Source organism: Pan paniscus, chromosome 17 (genome assembly GCF_029289425.2).
Source record: "Pan paniscus chromosome 17, NHGRI_mPanPan1-v2.0_pri, whole genome shotgun sequence".
Lineage (NCBI taxonomy): Eukaryota > Metazoa > Chordata > Mammalia > Primates > Hominidae > Pan > Pan paniscus.
In genome coordinates, this window is record NC_073266.2 from 52,868,652 (window position 1) to 52,887,563 (window position 18,912).

The following is an 18,912-nucleotide window of genomic DNA, read 5'->3' on the forward strand; positions in this document are numbered from 1 at the left end:
GATGTTTATTCAGCTAATACCTTCGATGCTTACCACAAAGTTGGGATCCTTAAATGGCAAAGGTTTGGCAGCTTTTTCCACAGGTCCTGTGCTAAACTCAGAGGGCACCATTTTATTCTCACTCATGGCTTCCATGCTGATACCCTTAAAACATAATAAAAATAGTTTGAAGAAGTCAGTTTCTTTCAGCTGAGTTCCCCACCTCTGCTCTCAACAGGGCATACGATGATGCCACAGGGCATGCAAGGGAAGACAGTATGCCCAGAGCTCCAGCAGGCAGCCTGCCCTAGGGGAGGGCACACCACACGGGGAGTAGCACCTGCTGTGCAGAAGCCACAGGAGAAACAGGCCAGGACCTCCAGCTGCTATGTTTCCCGGGTACCCTAAGTACACAGGGATGGCTGTCCTACACAAGTTAGCTCATTTAATTCTGACAACCACTCCATAGTAGGTGCTATTATCCCCAGCATACAGAAAAGAAAACTGAGGCCCAGGGGAACAGGTTCAAGGTCACATAGTGATTGAGTTTTGGATTCAAACCTAGGCTGGGCCAGTTCTAAAGCCCTCATAATCTCCATGACACCACACAGTTCTGACTTCCACTGATCTTATGAACTCTGTCTTAAAATATTAAGACAACAAAGGTCCAGCCCCTTTAAGGGTCTAGTTGGCCAGAGAACCCAGACTGGAGCTGGTATGCTTAAGTGGCACAACAGGACATGGGCATTCCAAGGAAGGAAAACGGAAAAAAAGCTGGAGGGCCACAGGTCAGCTGGCAGCAGCCAGAGAGTGCCCTGACAAGAAGGCTAATATGGTTTAAAGCAAAAAACCTTTAAGCTAACAATCACAAAGAAAAAACAAGCCAAAGTAAGAAACCACTTCTGATCTGTAATACAATTTCCCATCTTGCCAGGCTTCAATTAACTTTTAAAAAATTGAGATGTGATTTACATACAGTGAAATACACAGATCTTAAATGTAGTTGTCATGAGTTTTGCCAAAAGTTTACACTAGTACAATTCCTATCCTTGTCAATACCTTCCAGTCCCAACGGCAACCGCTGTTCTAATTTCTACCACATTACTTTTGCCTGTTGGAGAACTTCGTATAAATAGCATTTAACAGCATGTACTCTAGTGTCTGGATTCTTTTGCTCAGCATAAAGTTTCTGAGATGTGGCCAGGCATGGTGGCTCACACCTGTAATCCTAGCACTTTGGGAGGCTGAGGTGGTTGGATCACTTGAGGTCAGGAGTTCAAGACCAGCCTGGCCAACATGGTGAAACTCCACCTCTACTAAAAATACAAAAATTAGCCACGCATGGTGATGCGTGCCTGTAGACCCAGCTACTCGGGAGGCTGAGGCAGGAAAATCACTTGAACCTGGGAGGCGGAGGCTGCAGTGAGCCGAGATCATGCCACTGCACTCCAGCCTGGGCAACAGCGAGACTCTACTCCATCTCAAAAACAAAGAAAAGTTTCTGAGATGTATCCATGTTGTTGCGTGGATCAGTCTGTTTCAGTGTATTTGCACACTACTCAACACAATAGTATTCCACTGTAAGGAGGCACCCCAATTTGTTTATTCATTTTCGTGTTCGTGGACGTTCGGTTCATTATCAGTCTTCAGCTATTACAAATAAAGCCTCTGTGATGTTTTCATTTCTCTTGGGCAAATACCTAGGAGTGGAATGGTTGGGTTACAGGGTAAGTGTATGTTTAACTTTACAAGTCATGCCAAATCATGTTCCAAAGGTTGCATGCACCCTTCAAAAAAAGAGTTAAGGCTAAAAGTCATCATGTTGTCATGTGGAATGTGGAAGACACTACATGATTAACTAAATCACAGCTTATCTACTCTCAGCTGGAATTTTAGCAACTTATTCTGGTTCCCTCATGCTGATAAGGAGCTCAACTTACTTAGTAAGTGAAAATCTTACTTATCTTAGTAAGAGAGTATGGTGGAATATGAATATATCTACATTCATTCATGTTGGGGGAAGAGGAGTGGAGAAGACAAGAACCACTCACATTGCTGCAATAGTTCTTTGGGTGCTCTCTCCTCAAACACCTTCTCTGACCCCTCTCCAGGTCTCTCCACCTGAGCCGGGGTTCCAGCCAAGGCCCTGTGCTCCCTCTCCTCTGTGGCCGCCACCTTCTGTCTGGATTCCCCTTCACCTCATCCTCTCCACTTCTAAGGTCTTTCTTAGCTTTTCTTCCCTCCAAGCTCAGTGCAAATGTCAACTCTAAGAACTGAGAGGCTGCCCATTCCTCATCCTTTTCCTACCATCTGTACCCACAGTGATCTATCTCTTCCTTCCTCCCACCCTCCCTTCCGCACCCCCCTCTCCCTTCCTCCCACAGTCCTTTGCGTTTATCTGGTAACTTCCTGAGCTATATAATTCAGAGGTGGGACTGTGCAGTACACATCTTGCCTACTCCAGCCGATTCTCTACAGCTCAGCCAGTGACATACTTTTCAATGCAAGCATGATGATGCTCCGCTACTTAAATCTGGCCAGTGGTTTCTACTTCCCTTGGGATTAGGAACAAATTCAGGCCTCCTCTCCAGCCTCGCCTCTTGCTCCCCATCCTTCCTACATTTTGTCTTTTCTGGTGTGATATCCATTTAGCCATTTTCTATACAGCAAAAATAGTCTCCAATTTTTCCATTTTCATTTATGCTGTACTAAGATTATTTTCATTGGGATTCGTCCATGTCAGTTTTAATTTTACAACAAAGGTTAGATTTAGTATTTTTTTACATAACTAACTTTTATTGCTTGTATGATTTTTTTTCCTTTATAGTAATCATATTTCTACCAGGTACCTGTACTCTGGGAGACCCAGTCTGATAAGGAAGATTTGATTCTCCCATCACATTTCATCAGTAACGAACATTACCTTGTGCAGTTTTAGCCAGCTGTCAATGTTATTTTGCATTGACTATTTGTAAGAGTAACATCTAGTATATATTGTATATATGATTGATAGTTTAGACAAAACAACAGCAGCTTTATGATACAGGCAGGGAACAACAGATCAGAAGAAAGGGGGACAAGGAGAGAGGGGTAGATTCAGAGAGTGAGGATACACAGAGGGCTCAAAACATGCTGCTTTACTTCATAATTCAGCCTCTGTCCCTGCTTCTAACCCAGTGCCTAGCACAGAGTAGGTACCAAATAATGAGTGATTCATTGATTAACTGATCAATGTTAAGGAACAAGACAGGGTGGTATGACTGAATGCCAGCATCAGCACTGGAGATGTATATGCTCAGAAGCTCCTTACAAGGAAGCATCTCTGGCTGGGATGCAGTGGCCAAACACACAGGAAGGATAACTTGGAAAGAAACAACTGAGTGTGGTTACCTGCAGGGGCAGAGGGGAACACAGTGGAATGGAGAGGGAGATGGGAAGGAAATAGAAGAGAGTAAATCTTCTCTGAGTATAGCTTTTTGTAGAGTTTTGACTTTTTGAACCATGTTAAGGTTTCATATACTTGAAAAAATAAATAATAAAATCAACAAGGATGCGGCAGGGGATAAAAAATAGAATTTTAAAAACCCTATAAACACAAATTCACTTGTGTTTCAAATAACATAACCACACTGAAGGGGAGGCAAGGGAGAAATAACCTGAGTAACTATGAATATGGTATTTTGACTATGTAATCCAAGGTTAAAGGCCAAAAAGAACCATACATAGTTGGTAAGTTTGTTTCTCACAGGGGCACATGTTAATAATTCTGAAACTACTTTACGTGTATTCTAAGATACATAGCAAATGTAGAAAAGCAAATAAGAAAAGGGGGAAGGCCAGAATGAGTGCTGTGGAATTGGATTGAAACTAGAGGTTATCAATACGAGCTCACAGTTTTCAGTATACAGGCAGATAATTACAGAAATACATATAGAGGTGTGGGTAGTGCAGGTATACACACACATATATTTCCTAGCTCTGTGCACTGAGAAGACTGGAAACAATGAACAATAGGCAAAGCAACATTCAGATCATCCTTTCTAAATACAATCAGCCCTCCATATAGAGGAGTTCTGCATCCATGGATTCAAGCAACCACAGACAGAAGACATTTGGTGGGGGAAAAATGCATCTTGACTAAACATGTACAAACTTTTTTCCTTGTCATTATTCCCTAAACTGTACAATATAACAACTATTTACATGGCATTTACATTGCATTACCTATTATAAGTAATCTAGACATGGTTGAAGTATACAGGAGGATGTGCACAAATTATATGCAACACTATGCTACTTTATTTATATCAGGGACTTGAGGTTCCATGGATTTTGGTACCCATAGGAGGTCCTGGAACCAATCCAGCACATATACTGAGAGACAAGTGTATTATTCTCTAAGAACCAGTGATCCATGAAGAAATGGCTGACTCTAGGGCTGGAGCAGGAAAGTATAAGACTAGAACATCTTGTGGTGTCAGAAAGAAAGCACTTGTGTCAGTTTATTCAGAGTGCTGTAACAGAATACCATAGATTGGGTGGCTTATATGATAGAAATTTATTTTCTCCAGTTCTGGAGGCTAGAAGTCCAAGAACAACGTGTTGACAAGTTTGGTTTCTCCTGAGGCTGTGTGCACCCCTGGAGTCTCTCCCTCTTCTTATAACGGCACCAGTCATCCGGGATTAGGGCCCACCCAGACGACCTCATTTAATCTTAATTACCTCCCTGAAGTCCCTATCTCCAGAATGTAACTGAGGTATACTAGGGGTCAGGACAAAATAATAAATATTGGGGGCATGGGGGTACCAAAACTTAGTCCATAACAGCACCCAAAAAATGATAGGGGCAAACTAAAGGACACGGGAGCCAGTTTGAAGAGGCTCCTACTGGACCAATTTCAAAAACTTAAGCAACAAACCAGTATATATATAAATCCAGAATATATGAAGAACTCCACAACTCAACAACAAAAAGACAATTCAATTTTTAAAAGGGCAAAGAATTTCTTCAAAGAAGATATACAAACAGCCAGTAAGCACGTGAAAAGATGCTCAATATCACTAGTCATTAGGGAAATGCAAATCAAAATCACAATGAAATTCCAGTGCACACTCACTAGGATGGTTACAATCAAAGACAATAACACATATTGGCAAAGATGTGAAGAAACTGGAACCCTCATACATTGCTGGTAAGAACGTAAAATGGTGCAAAAACACCATTAAAAAAAAAACACAATTGGGAAGTTCCTCAAAATGTTAACCACAGAATTATCATATGACCCAATAATTTAACTTCTAGGTATACACTCAAAGAGAATGAAAAACATATGTCCATGCAAAAGCTTGCACACAAATATTCATAGCAGCATTATTCATAATTGCCAAAAGGCATGAACAACCTAAATGTCCATCAGCTGATGAAGATAAAATGTGGCAGGGCCAAGCACAGGAACTCATTCATGCCTGTAATCCCAACACTTTGGGAGGCTGAGGCAGGAGGACTGCTTGAGGCCAAGAGTTCAAAAGTGGCCTAGGCAACATGGCAAGACCCTTTCTCTACAAAAAATAAAATAAAAAATTAACCAGTTGTGGTGGCACGTGCCTGTAGTCCCAGCTACTCCAGAGGCTGAGGCAAGTTCAGGAGTTCAAGGTTACAGTATGCTATGATTGTGCCACTGCCTTCCAGCATGGGCAGCAGAGTGAGCCCCTGTCTCTAAAAGAAATAAAAAATAAAACACAAAATGTAGTATGTCCATAAAATGTAATATTATTCAATCACAAAAAGAAATGGCATTCTGATTCATGCTCTGTCACAGATAAATCTTGAAAAAAATTACACTAACAAAAAGAAGCCAGACACAAAAGGCCACATATTGTATAATTCCATTTATATGAGATACGTAGTCACATTCAGAGACAGAAAGTAGATCAGTGGTTGCCAGGGGCTGGCAGAACAGGGGAATGGAAAGTGACTGCTTATGGGTAATGAGTTTCTCTTTGGGGTAACAGGAATATTCTAAAATTAGATAGGATATTGTGAGGGTTGCACAACTCAGTGAATATACTATAAACCACTAAATTATACACTTTAAAAGGGTGAATTTTATAGTATGTGAATTATATGTCAGTAAAGCTACTACAGATAAACTTATAAAAGAAGGAATGAATAAAGCTAGTAGTGGATTATAACCCATATAATAAAATAAAAATCCATGACATAAATACTGATTTTAAAAAATGAATAAATGGCCTGTTGTAGTTCTGGTTACTCAGGAGGCTAAGAAGGGAGGATCACTTGAACCCAGGAGGCTGCACTGCGCTATGATTGTGTCTGGCAATAGCCACTGCATTCCAGCCGAGGCAACACAGCAATACCCAATTTCTTAAAAAAAAAAAAAAAAAAAAAAAAAATTTTAATAGGAAAAAAAGAATGAATGGAAGAGAAGAGAAAGCTGTTGCTCACAATAGGATTCTAATTAATAAATCTAAAAGGAATGAAGATTCAAATTAGGAAATCACTACTTGTCAACCACCACAATAATAACTATTTCAAGCAAAAGCTATCAATGGATATTAAAAGTCACTGGCAAAGTATGAAATAAAATAGGCTATTTATAGTCTCAAAGTATCTTCCCACAAGATACTTCAATACAAACATGAAAAGAATAACTTTACATTGGAGAAACCTGGCAGATATCACCTTACTAAGTGCTCAAATCTAACATCATTAGTAATTTGACATCAAGTGCCACAACAGGATGCACTGAGAAGATAGCATTACTTCTCTATTTTTGCCAAAAATATATAACTCAAATCTAACCATGAGGAAATATCAGACAGGCCCAAATTGAGGAATATTCTAGAAAATAAGTGGCCAGTACTCTTCAAGTGTCAAGGTCATTGTGTTAGTCCATTTTCATGCTGCTGATACAGACATACCTAAGACTGGGTAAATTATAAAGAAAAAGAGGTTTAATGGACTCACATTTCCACGCGGCTGGGGAGGCCTCACAATCATGGCGGAAGGCAAAAGGCACGTCTTACGTGGCAGCAGGCAAGAGAGAGAATGAAAGCCAAGTGAAAGGGGTTTCCCCTTATAAAACCATCAGATTTCCTGAGAGTTATTCACTACCATGAGAACAGCATGGGGGAAACCGCCCCCATGATTCAATTATATCCCACCGGGTTCCTCCCACAACATGTGGGAATTTTGGGAGCTACAATTCAAGATGAGATTTGGGTGAGGGCACAGCCAAACTATCATTCCGCCCCCGGCCCCTCCCAAATCTCATGTCCTCACATGTTAAAACCAATCATGCCTTCCCAGCAGTCCCTCAAAGTCTTAACTCATTTCAGCATTAACTCAAAAGTCCACAGTCCAAAGTCTCATCCGAGACAAGGCAAGTCCCTTCCACCAATGAGCCTGTAAAATCAAAAGCAAGTTAGTTACTTCCTAGATACAATGAGGGTACAGGCATTGGATAAATACACCCATTCCAAATAGGAGAAATAGGCCAAAACAAAGGGGCTACAGGACCCACACCAAGTCTGAAATCCAGCAGGGCAGTCAAATCTTAAAGCTCCAAAATGATCTCCTTTGACTCCATGTCTCACATCCAAGTCACACTGATGCAAGAAATGGGTTCCCATGGTCTTGGGCAGCTCTGCCCCTGTGGCTTTGCAGGGTATAGCCTCCCTCCTGGCTACTTTCACAGGCTGGCGTTGAGTGTCTGCGTCTTTTCCAGTCACACAGTGCAAGCTGTCGGTGGATCTACCATTCCGGGCTCTGAAGGACAGTGGCTCTCTTCTCACAGCTCCGCTAGGCAGTTTCCCAGTGGGGACTCTGTTTGGGGTATTCAACTCCACATTTCCCTTCCTCAATGTCCTAGCAGAGGTTCTCTGTAAGGGCCCTGCCCCTGCAGCAAACTTTGGCCTGGACATCCAGGCATTTCCATACATCCTCTGAAATGTAGGTGGAGGTTCCCAAACCTCAATTCTTGACTTCTGTGCACCCACAGGCTCAACACTATGTGGAAACTGGCCAGGCTTGGAGCTTGCACTCTCTGCAGCCGTGGCCCAAGCTCTACCTTGGCCCCTTTTAGCCATGGCTGGAGTGGCTGGAACACAGGGCACCAAGTCCCTAGGCTGCACACAGCAGAGGGGTCCCTGGGTCAGGCACCTGAAACCTTTTTTTCCCACTAGGCACCGGGGCCTGTGATGGGAGGGGCTGCCACAAAGGTCTCTGACTTGCCCTAGAGACATTTTCCCCATTGTCTTGGTGATTAACATTTGGCTCCTCATTGCTTATGCAAATTTCTGCAGCCAGCTTGAATTTCTCCTCAGAAAATGGGTTTTTATTCTCTATCACATTGTCAGGCTGCAAATTTTCTGGACTTTTATGCTCTGTTTCCCTTTTAAAACGGAATGCTTTTAACAGCACCCAAGTCACCTCTTGAATGCTTTGCTGCTTAGAAATTTCTTCTGCCAGATACCCTAAATCATCTCCCTCAAGTTCAAAGTTCCACATACCTCTAGGGCAGGGGCAAAATGCTGTCAGTCTCTTTGCTAAAACGTCGCAACAGCCACCTTTACTCCAGTTCCCAACAAATTCCTCATCTCTATCTGAGATCACCCCAACCTGGATTTCATTGTCCATATCATTATCAGCATTTTGGTCAAAGCCATTCAACAAGTCTCTAGGAGGTTCCAAACTTTCTCACATTTTCCTGTCTTCTTCTGAGCCCTCCAAACCGTTCCAACCTCTGCCTGTCACCCAGTTCCAAAGTTGCTTCCACATTTTCGGGTATCTTTACATACAGCAGCAACCCACTCTACCGGTACCAATTTATTGTATTAGTCCATTTTCATGCTGCTGATAAAGACATACCTAAGACTGGGTAAATTATAAAGAAAAAGAGATTTAATGGACTCACAGTTCCACGTGGCTGGGGAGGCCTCACAATCATGGTGGAAGGCGAAAGGCACGTCTTACATGGCAGCAGGCAAGAGAGAGAATGAGAACCAAGTGAAAGGGGTTTCCCATTACAAAACCATCAGATGTTGTGAGGATTATTCACTACCATGAGAACAGTATGGGAGAAACTGCCCCCATGATTTAGTTATATCACACTGGGTTCCTCCCACAACACATGGGAATTACGGGAGCTACAATTCAAGATGAGATTTGGGCAGGGGCACAGCCAAACCATATCAGTCATAAAAGATAAAAAGACTAAGGAAGTGTTCCGATTACAGGAGACTAAAAAGATATGACAACTAAATACAACGTGTGATTCTGGATTGGATTCTGAACCAGATAAGGGACAAGAATAAAGTCTGTGTATTAAATATCAGTGTTGCATCAGAGTTAACTTCCTGAATTTGATAAAATTTGGAATGATCTCTCCTCACTACCTTCCCACACTCCTCTCCAGGGCCTCTGCATGTGGGCATCTGGGCCCTCCTCTGTTAACACCCCTCTTCTGTCTAGACTGCCCCTCACTTCATCTTTCCCCCATGCACGGTCTTTCCTAACTGTCCTTATGTAAGAGAATGACTTTGGTTTTAAGAAATTCACACTGAAATATTTAGAGAATTAAAAAAAAAAAATACAGTGACCAAGTGAAGCCTCCCCAAGAGGCATACCCAGCTGCAAATGAGCCAGAGGTCATGACTCCTGGTTCCTGAGAAGGAAGGTGGAGCTGGCATGCAGGGCAGGAAGGGTGACAAGTGATCGCTCTTTCAGGAGGTGGTGGTACAAAGGCAAAGGAGAAAGCCCAGGCCCACTGGAAGGAACATGGGGTGAGCCGGTCCAAGGAGACCCGCCAGCATTAGCAGAAGGAAAGCAACCATTCTCCCAATCATCTAACCATTCATAGAGTGTGCCACAGGACTACTCAATGCCCTGGACTGTCAGGAGACTGGGCCTACGAGTGGCCTAAATTAAATTAGCAAGAGAGATAACCCTGAGAGCTATCCAGTAAGCACCACGTCAAAAGAAAAAAAAAAAACACCCCCACTAGGGACAACTTCAGGTCTAATTCAGGGTAAACAGGCTATGAAAGAGATTTCCTGGGGCCAGATATGCTTTAAGTTTCAACTTTATCGTTTGAGTTTCTCATAAAGAATATAACTACTGATATAATACTGTTGCCATCAGGGAGGAAAAAACCAATCTGAACTGTTAAAGAGCAAAAAGGACACACTAAAGGGAAAGGGAAAATGCAGTCCCCAAAGCTTCCAACAGCGATTACGGAACCATCCACATACCTGCCAGCTCCCAGGGTCCTATCCTCAGGCAGTGGAGTTAGCTTTTTCTTCCACTCCAGAGATGTTCAAAAACTGCATTTCTTTTTTTATTATTTTGTTGTTGTTGTTGAGATAGGGTCTCGCTCTGTCACCCAGGCTGCAGTGCAGTGGCACAATCACAGATCACTGCAGCCTCAACCTCCTGGGCTCAAGCCATCTTCTCACCTCAGCCCCCACTCATGAGTAGCTAGGACTACGGATGCACACTACTATGCCCAGCTAACTTTTGTATTTTTGTAGAGACAGGGTTTCACCATGTTGCCCACAGTGGTCTCGAACTCCTGGACTCAAGTGGTCTGCCCACCTGGGCCTCCCAAAGTGCTGGGATTCCAGGTATGAGCCACTGCGCCTGGCCAAATACTGTATTTCTCCTTTTCAGTTTATTCCACTTCCCCAATCCCAGTGAGGAAGCTCAAAGGTGCTGTGTGCCCAATGAAAGGAAAGCAATACAGGGGGATTCTTCTGACATAGGCGTTTAGTTCCAAGGCCCCAGGGAGACAGGGGAGAAAAATGCCAGACAGGGGCCCTCGTTAGATTCAGGCAGACAAGCACATCTGCTGAGAGTAAGGAGAGGGTGGTAATGAAGAGAGGACCAGAGGTCTAAGTCAGCCATTCCAGGCAGCAAGCTAGAGAAGAGTCAAGAAGAGGATGAAAATGACACACGGAAGCACTGGTTTTTGAAAGGGACCCCTCCTGCCGGCTTGCTCACTCCATCCTCTGCCAGACCCCCACTGGGAAGTCAGGCTGAAGAGAGGACAGAGAAAGGAAGCCACCCTGGAGTGAACTGAGCCACATCATACCAGTGCTGCCTCCTGCTTCTGAGATTGTGGCAGGCTCCCTTCCTTCTCTAACCAGAGACACCCCTGCCCCAGGCCAGAGCTGGTTTTATGCTTCACTGTCCTCTCCCCCGACCCCCACATTACTACACCCTTAGCCAAGCTGAGACTTCTGTGTCTACTAACAGGATGAGAGGGAGACAGACCTTTAGTCAAAGGGAAGATCAAGTCTGTGAGGCTTGGATGCAATAAGATAAAATTAAAATGATGCATCATTTCCATATTACTGAAGCACTATTATCACTAAGGACTTTACAAGATGAACTGTCCCGCCCCAAGATATGAACACCCTAAGAGGAGAGGAAGGAACGCCTAGCACTAAGGGGTGCCCCCTCTTTGCAGCACTAACAGAGCTGATGTAAGTCTCAGGGAAGAGAAATCCAGCCTGCTACTCAGGAAACACACGCCTATGCTAATAGACTGGAGTTCACAAGGCCTGGGTCTCGCCCTGCTCTGCTCTGCGCAACTGAAGAACCCAAATCAATGGCTTCATCTCTCCAGACAGTAGTGTGCTTGACTCTGAATCAGACTAAAGGATAATTTGGACATTCTGTCTGTGGTTATAAAGAAAGGAGAAAAATATCCTTTGTCTTATTACTGAAAAGTCAAATGTCAAGTTATATCTATGTCATAGAATTATAGATGCAAATAGCTGACCCTGGTCTAAAACTGCAAGGTTACTATAGGGTTACTTAAAACAGCAAAAATTCAAAATGCAACCTCAATATCCAATAATAAAGTCAATTAAATATGGGTAGTTAATTCCTTGGAATATAATGCAGTCAATAGTCATAAAAGACTATTTGACTTTTAAAAGTATAATTGAGAAGACTATCAACATATAGAAATGTTCACAAAATAATGCTAAGTGAAAAACGGGGCACGTAATGCTATATATATATAATGATGAAAAACTGTATCTACATGTAGAAAACACAAATTATAATAGTTGTTGGGGAAGGAGATTGGGTGACTTTTTATGTCAATTTTAAAAATGAAAAAAAGGTAATTTTGAAAATAGAAAAGAATAACTTTTAAGACTTAAAATTATCAGGATTTGTTGAATTTTTGCTTTTGTGTTTTACAAAAGTTGAATAGTAGGATGACTATTTTTTCAATGAATAAACCAAATCAGTCCAGCATTATCTGGCTGCCCCTCCAATTACAGAAGATTCTCTCATCATCTGCCCTATCCTCCTAAAGATGCAACTACTGCCTCTCCACTTTAGATGTTTTATTAGCTGCTTCACAAATGAAGAGGCTATTAAGTAACTCTCAGTCTATAGGTTAATTAGATTTCTCAGTACATTTTATCAACTTTAATACACATTTGAAAAGCCTAAATTACCCTATATTGATTCAGTAAAACTGTTGCCAAAAGCATTTCTCTGTACCATGAATTTGGTTATACCAGAGATCTAATTAATAACCTTCTAATATACAAAGTAACAGAGTGATATCAAGAGAGGCAGTTAAGAAAAAAGAATGTAGACTCTGGACGGCACGCCTGGGTTCGAATCCCGACACTAACACTGTGTGACCTTGGGCAAGTTACACAGTCTCTCTATGCTCTTGGCGTTTTTATCTGTAAAATGAAGTGATCAATTCACAGAGGGTCGTTTGGAGGATTAAATGACATAGTACTTAGAAAGTACATAGAACTGCCTGGCATGTAGTAAATGCTTGATAAATATTAATTACTATTATTTATCCTTATTCCTTTCACTTTAACAGTTATCTGTTCCCCAACCCACCAAAATTAATCCCTTCAAAGTAACAACCAGAGTGAATGGAAGACTGCACTTTCATAACATTATTAATCAACAACTGTTATAGTGAAAATATAAATCCACAGAATTGTGATTCTAAGATGATTTGTACCACCCCTTAGCAAGCATGAACATTAGTAGTAATTTCTGCTGAACTAGAGAGAGCCATCTTGATGAAATGATAAAACAAAGTTGTTTTTGTACTACTAAATTATTTAATAGTATTTCCTAACACTGATGTAAAGAAGCCTTCTATAAATGCTTTTCTCAGAATACTTTTAGCTGAAAAATATTCCCTTCAACTCCTCAGGACTTCTAAGCATCTAAATTTCTAAACTTCTTTAAATTTCAACTAAGCACTCAATTTTACTTTAGAAACAGCAAGCATATTTCAGGAAAGTTAAACCCACCTTAAGAATCCATGATAATTCAAGTTATCTTTAACAATCTCAAAAGGCACTCTAATGTCCTACACGTAAATGTGCTTTGTAAATTTTAAAATTCCATGAAAGTTTTACATACTTTGCCTTTACTTAAGAATCAAAATAGCTAAAATTACTGACGTAGGGAAATTTAGGTGATGAAAGACCTATAAAATCTCTTCTAACTCAAGAAATACAATCATTTATAGAAAAACACTCACTTCCCCACTAAGGAAACCTTGGGCAACCTGGGTTAATCTCACAATGAGCACAGCTCTGAACCTGGAATGCCTTCTCCAGCAAACCTCTCCAAGCCAACTTCAAGTCCCTCTGCCTCCCTACCTCTCCTTTGAGTACCATCACCAGCACTGAGGAATCATCCTCCTGTGTCTCACCACAATAGGGCACCAACACCTATAATTACCTATAATTAGCTTTGGCTCAAGGTTAGACATTACTATATCTTCCTAATGGTTTCATTTGTGTGATAGGTAGAATTCCAGTACACCCCTGCCACCTTGCAAGTACTCTGCCCCTGGTGTGCACACAATTTCTCCAAATTATTCAAGCAAACACTAATCTAGGTGCAGCTACAAAGGGGTTTTGCAGATGTAATTAAGGTCTCAAATCAGCTGACTTTTTAAAAAGGTGATTATCCAAGTAGGCCTGCCTAATCACATAAATCTTTTAAATCTGAGTCCAGGGGTCAGCAATAAAAGAAGTCTGAAATATCTGAAGCATGAGAAGAATTGGACACAAGGGAGATTCTCCATAGCTGGCTCTGAAAATGGAAAAGGCCATGTGGCAAGGAACACGGGCAGCAGCTGACAGCCAGCAAGAAGACAGGGGCCCCGCAGTCCTGCCGCCCCAAAAGAACAGAATTCTGCCAACAACCTGAATTCACCTGCATGCAAATTTCTCCCCAGAGCCTTCAGACAAGAACTCGGCTAACACTTTGATTTCAGCTTTGTGATACCTAGAGCAGAGAGTCAACCCAGTTGCATTGTGTCAGGACTTCTGACCTACAGAACCATGCGCTACTAAATGAGTGTTATTTAAGCCACTAAATTTGTGATAATTTGTAATGGCAGCAGTAGAAAACTAAACACAATGGATATACGTCATTCTCTCCTGGGATGTTTTTGGTAGTGTGGGGACAAGCTATAATCCTTTGAAATGTCTTAAGCATACTGCTGGGGATGGAACAGAAACAGTACAATAAATTACTGCTACATGAACTGAACTGAAACAGAACAGAAAGGTTTAGCAAGTGACACAGATGAGGGTGACCTCAAGAAGATTCCTGGCAGCCCTCAGGGGTACTGTGCTTATGCCTGCTTATTTCCTATACGCTGTGAAAAGGGAACTAGAATGAAAGGATCACAGCAAGGCAAAAATCTAAGACAACCGGGCACGGTGGCTCATGCCTGTAATCCCTAAACTTTGGGAGGCCAATGTGGGCAGATTGCTTGACCCCAGGAGTTTGAGACCAGCTTGGGTTATGTGGTGAAATTCCACCTCTACCAAAAATACAATGGTGGCATGCACCTGTCGTCCCAGCTACTTGGGAGGCTGAGGTGGGAGGATCCACTGAGCCAGGAGGTCGAGGCTGCAGTGAGCCATGATTGTGCCACTGTCCTCCAGCCTGGGTGACAGAAGAAGACCCTGTCTTCTTTAGTAAATATCAGTTGGGAAAAGGAGAGTCAGGACAAAAGAAGGCACTATTTCATGAAATGCTCTGCCCTTTCCAGCTTCTCCTGAGGCTGCTGCTTGGATACAAAAAAGGCCCAGAGGGAATAGAGAGTTAAGATTTCCACCATATTGGATTACTGGGAATTTCCAGTCTCCTGAAGGCATTTGACCACTTTCAGAAGCTTGTGGTAGTGGAAGTTGATCAACAATCCCTTTGGGGTCAAAACAATTATTCCTACCCATATGTCCTAGTGACACTCCTTGGTCCTGGCACAACTGGTTATCAAAACGCACCAGTCGCAGGCTGGGAGCAATTACTCACAATGCATACATCTGGCAAAGGAGTCTAATCAAGAAAGATAATGTAATGAACTTCTACACATCAATATAATTTTTTTTTAAAAAGCCAATTAGAAAAAATAATTAGGCACTCCACAAAAGATCTGGAATGTCCAACAAGCTCATGAAAAGTGATTGATATCATTAGCCATCAGAGAAACAAATTAAAACAAGGAGATACTACTACACACTCAACAAAATGGCTAAAAGTTAAAGACTGACAATGAAAGACTGACAATACTCTGTATTGTTGAGGATTTCGAGCAACTGGCACTCTCATACTTTGCCGGTAAGAATGCAAAAACAGTGCAACTACTTTGAGAAATATTGTTTAACAGTTTCTGAGTTAAATGTATGCCTACCTTCTGACTCAGCAATTCCACTACTTCTCAAGAGAAATGAAAGCATCTATCTACACAAAGACTTGTACAAGAATGTTCAGAGCAGCTTCTGCACAAAGCCAAAAACTGTAAACGTTCAAATATTCATCGGGTGTATGTTTATACAATGCAACAGATGTACTAAACGACTCTCAAAAACATTGTCTCAAAAAGGAACCTAGACAGATGCAAAAGAATATGTTCCCTATTGTCCTGTATTATTCCATTTATATTATGCTCCAACCCAAAGTCAGTCTATTGTGAAGGGTGGCTGAACAGTGGGTAACTGTTAGGAAGGAAAGACAGTACTGACAGGAAAATGTCACCTGCTCTTAGAAATGCTATCTTGATTCAGGCAGTGGCCATAGGTGTATACAAATGTAAAAGGGCACTGGATCTGTAGTTTTGTTTTGTTTTGTTTGCGACAGGGTCACTCTGTTGCCCAAGCTGGACTGCAATGGCACGATCATAGCTCGCTGTAACCTTGAAATCTTGGGCTTAAGTGATGCTCTTGTAGTTGGGACTAAAGGCGTGCACCATCACGCCCAGCTATTTGTAAATTTGGATGGGGGTTGGGGAGCAGGTCTCGAACTCCTGTCCTCAAGCAGTCCTCTCACCTTGGCCTCTCAAAGTGCTGGGATACAGGCGTGAGACAGGATTCTTGAAGATCTGTGGTTCAGCCAGTATTCTTGAAAATTTGTGCATTGTACTGTGTGTAAATCTTACTATAGCAAAGTATTTAATATTAAAAGGTTAAAATAAAAAGCACTACCAATCACCTACAGAAGAAGGAACAAGATTTCTAGAACAGCCACTGACTGGGTGAACGGTGTCACACCATATGCTGAGGAGCACAAAGTAACACACTCTATCTCTGCTTTTTTGCTTTGAATAAAATGCAGGAGCCAGAGAAAACACTAATCAAGCCACTCCCTGCTGAAAATTCATTGCTGGAATTACGGAGCCTAGATTGTTCAGAGGCCCTGACGTCTGAGCCAGGCGCTGAGCTCAGTGCTTTACACTCATTACTTCATAACCTTAACAAGCCCATGAGTTAAGACCAAACCTGCCTTTGGATTGGGAAACCCAGGGTCAAAAAAGCACTTTTCTCAGGATGAGAGAAAGCATACTTATCAATACATCTTGTATTCATCCATGCAGGACATTACAGCGCTATGCGCCTCAAAGACACTGGGTAGATGTCTGCAGAATGGACGAGGGGAAGACACGCAAATTTCTGAATGACTGACACTCATCAGTCCTGAACCTCATGCTAAAGGCGACCTCGAGGGGAAGAGGCAGTCCTTCTATTAATACTAAGTCAGTAATAACCTCCCTACTTCTTCTTCTCTCCTTACAACACAAGGCGTTCTAAGCCCATGTGTCCAAACGAAGGGAAAGAGTAGTCATTCACTCCGCGGGGCAGCGTCTTTCAACCCCAACGGAGACCGCACGCGCAGCGCCCCACATTGCGCACGCGCCCTGGCTCGGCTCCGCCCCGCCAAGTCCCGTTTCGCGACGCGCACGCGCAGGCTGGGAGCGCGACTGCGTACCTGCGCAAAGCTGGAAGCGGACGCTTTTTTCTTCTTACTGGCGCCATAGCCCCCGCCGCTGCTGCCATTGTGGGAAGGGCTGGCCGGCCTCTTCTTGCTGTTCCGGACTATTCCGGGAGTGGAAGTGGTGGCCACAATTGGAATTTGCGCCGCCATCGCACTCCGAGTCTTCCCCTGGTCCCCCCACCTTTTTCCCAGCGCGGGCCTTGGAACTTCCTTTCCGCTGTTACTTCCGTCTTGATGCTTGAAAACCCGGCCTGGACTCAAAGCTGTAGCTGGCTTCTCTCGGTGCAATCTAAAAGGTGGAGCTCGGAGTATCCTGTGCCGTCGGGACGGGAAGATGTCAGCGGGCGTTGTCCTGCCACTCGGGCGCTCTGGGCGTGGGCCTTGGGTGGGGCACGTGCCTGGAAATCCCCATTGATAGAGGAATAGAAAATCTCCCAATCTTTTTAAGTAACTACGTTTTAAAAAATTAATGAGCGTGTTGTCTTTTCTCATATAGAAGAGTGATTACTTTTGATGTCTGTAAGCCTAAAGCTGGGGTCGTTCTCAGTAGACCGCCAAGCTACTGGCTTCTCCCTCTATCCCTCCCTGCCTTCCCACGCGGAAAAGGTTTGTATATAAATAGCGCCCAAATGGACATGAAGGGTAGAGTGGTTCTTAATCTCTCCCCCCTTTTTTTTTCTTTTATTTGAGACGGAGTTTCGCACTCCGTCTGGAGTGCACTCCGGCTGGAGTGCAATGGCGCGATCTCGGCTCACTGCAACCTCCGCCTCCCGGGTTCAAGCGATTCTCCTGCCTCAGCCTCCCGAGTAGCTGGGATCACAGGCATGTGCCACCATGCCCGGCTAATTTTGTATTTTTTAGTAGAGACGGGGTTTCTCCATGTTGGTCAGGCTGGTCTCGAGCTCCCGACCTCAGGTGATCTGCCCGCCTCGGCCTCCCTAAGTGCTGGGATTACAGGCGTAAGCCACCACGCCCGGCCGGTTCTTAATCTCTTAGGATTCACAGACTCTTGAGCATGGAATCTGTGCTTCCTATCCCTGCCGCACACCCCCACCTCCCCACCACCCCATTAAATGTATACAGACACAGACAAAATTTTACAGATTTCAGGGAGGTCACAGATCTACTAAAACCTATTTAGGAACCTCAGTCCTCCTACCCGCCTTGTTCTTTGCCTCATTCTACCCTATATTTTTACAGAACCTTTGCGACATCATATAACTAAATGATTTATAATCGGATGGTTAATGTCTTTTTTGGCTCCTGCTAGAATGTAATCTGTATGAGGGAAGGGTCAGTTATGTCTTGTTCACTTATCAGTCCCCCCAATCACAGTACCTTGCAAGTCATTGGTGCATTATAAGTATTTTTAATGATGTATTTAACAAATGAACTAACTCCCTGCAGTGATTGGTGGAAGCTACTATGTTTGAATATAGGAAGCTGATGTATATGAGTCTTGATATTTGAAATAAACAGGCTGCACAATGACTTAGAGGTGAGAGAGAAGGAGCAGTTAGGGAAACTAGCAATACTGTTACTGACATATTTTCTCCTTTGGAGAAAGGAATAAGCCTACCAGTGTAGAAATGTTCTTTCCCACACCCCATCTCCATCCCTATCCT

At 42.9% G+C, this 18,912-nt stretch overlaps 1 protein-coding gene across 4 annotated transcripts in view; it reads right to left on the reverse strand.

The window, feature by feature from the left end:
* The window catches only part of INO80C (INO80 complex subunit C), a 29,833-nt gene extending 12,091 nt beyond the window's left edge, over positions 1 to 17,742 (reverse strand). The window contains exons 1-4 of one of the 4 annotated variants that reach the window (XM_003830233.5): positions 17,282 to 17,742; positions 8,916 to 8,969; positions 6,968 to 7,021; positions 34 to 144 (exon numbers count right to left, since the gene is read on the reverse strand). In XM_003830233.5, the coding sequence (XP_003830281.1) occupies positions 34 to 144; positions 6,968 to 7,021; positions 8,916 to 8,969; positions 17,282 to 17,437 (375 nt within the window). In that variant the 5' untranslated portion in view covers positions 17,438 to 17,742. The remainder of the gene's footprint in view (positions 1 to 33; positions 145 to 6,967; positions 7,022 to 8,915; positions 8,970 to 17,281) is intronic. The other 3 variants (XM_034943540.3, XM_034943541.3, XM_003830234.5) reach the window with 3 other exon arrangements.
* Between the last annotated feature and the right edge of the window lie 1,170 nt (positions 17,743 to 18,912).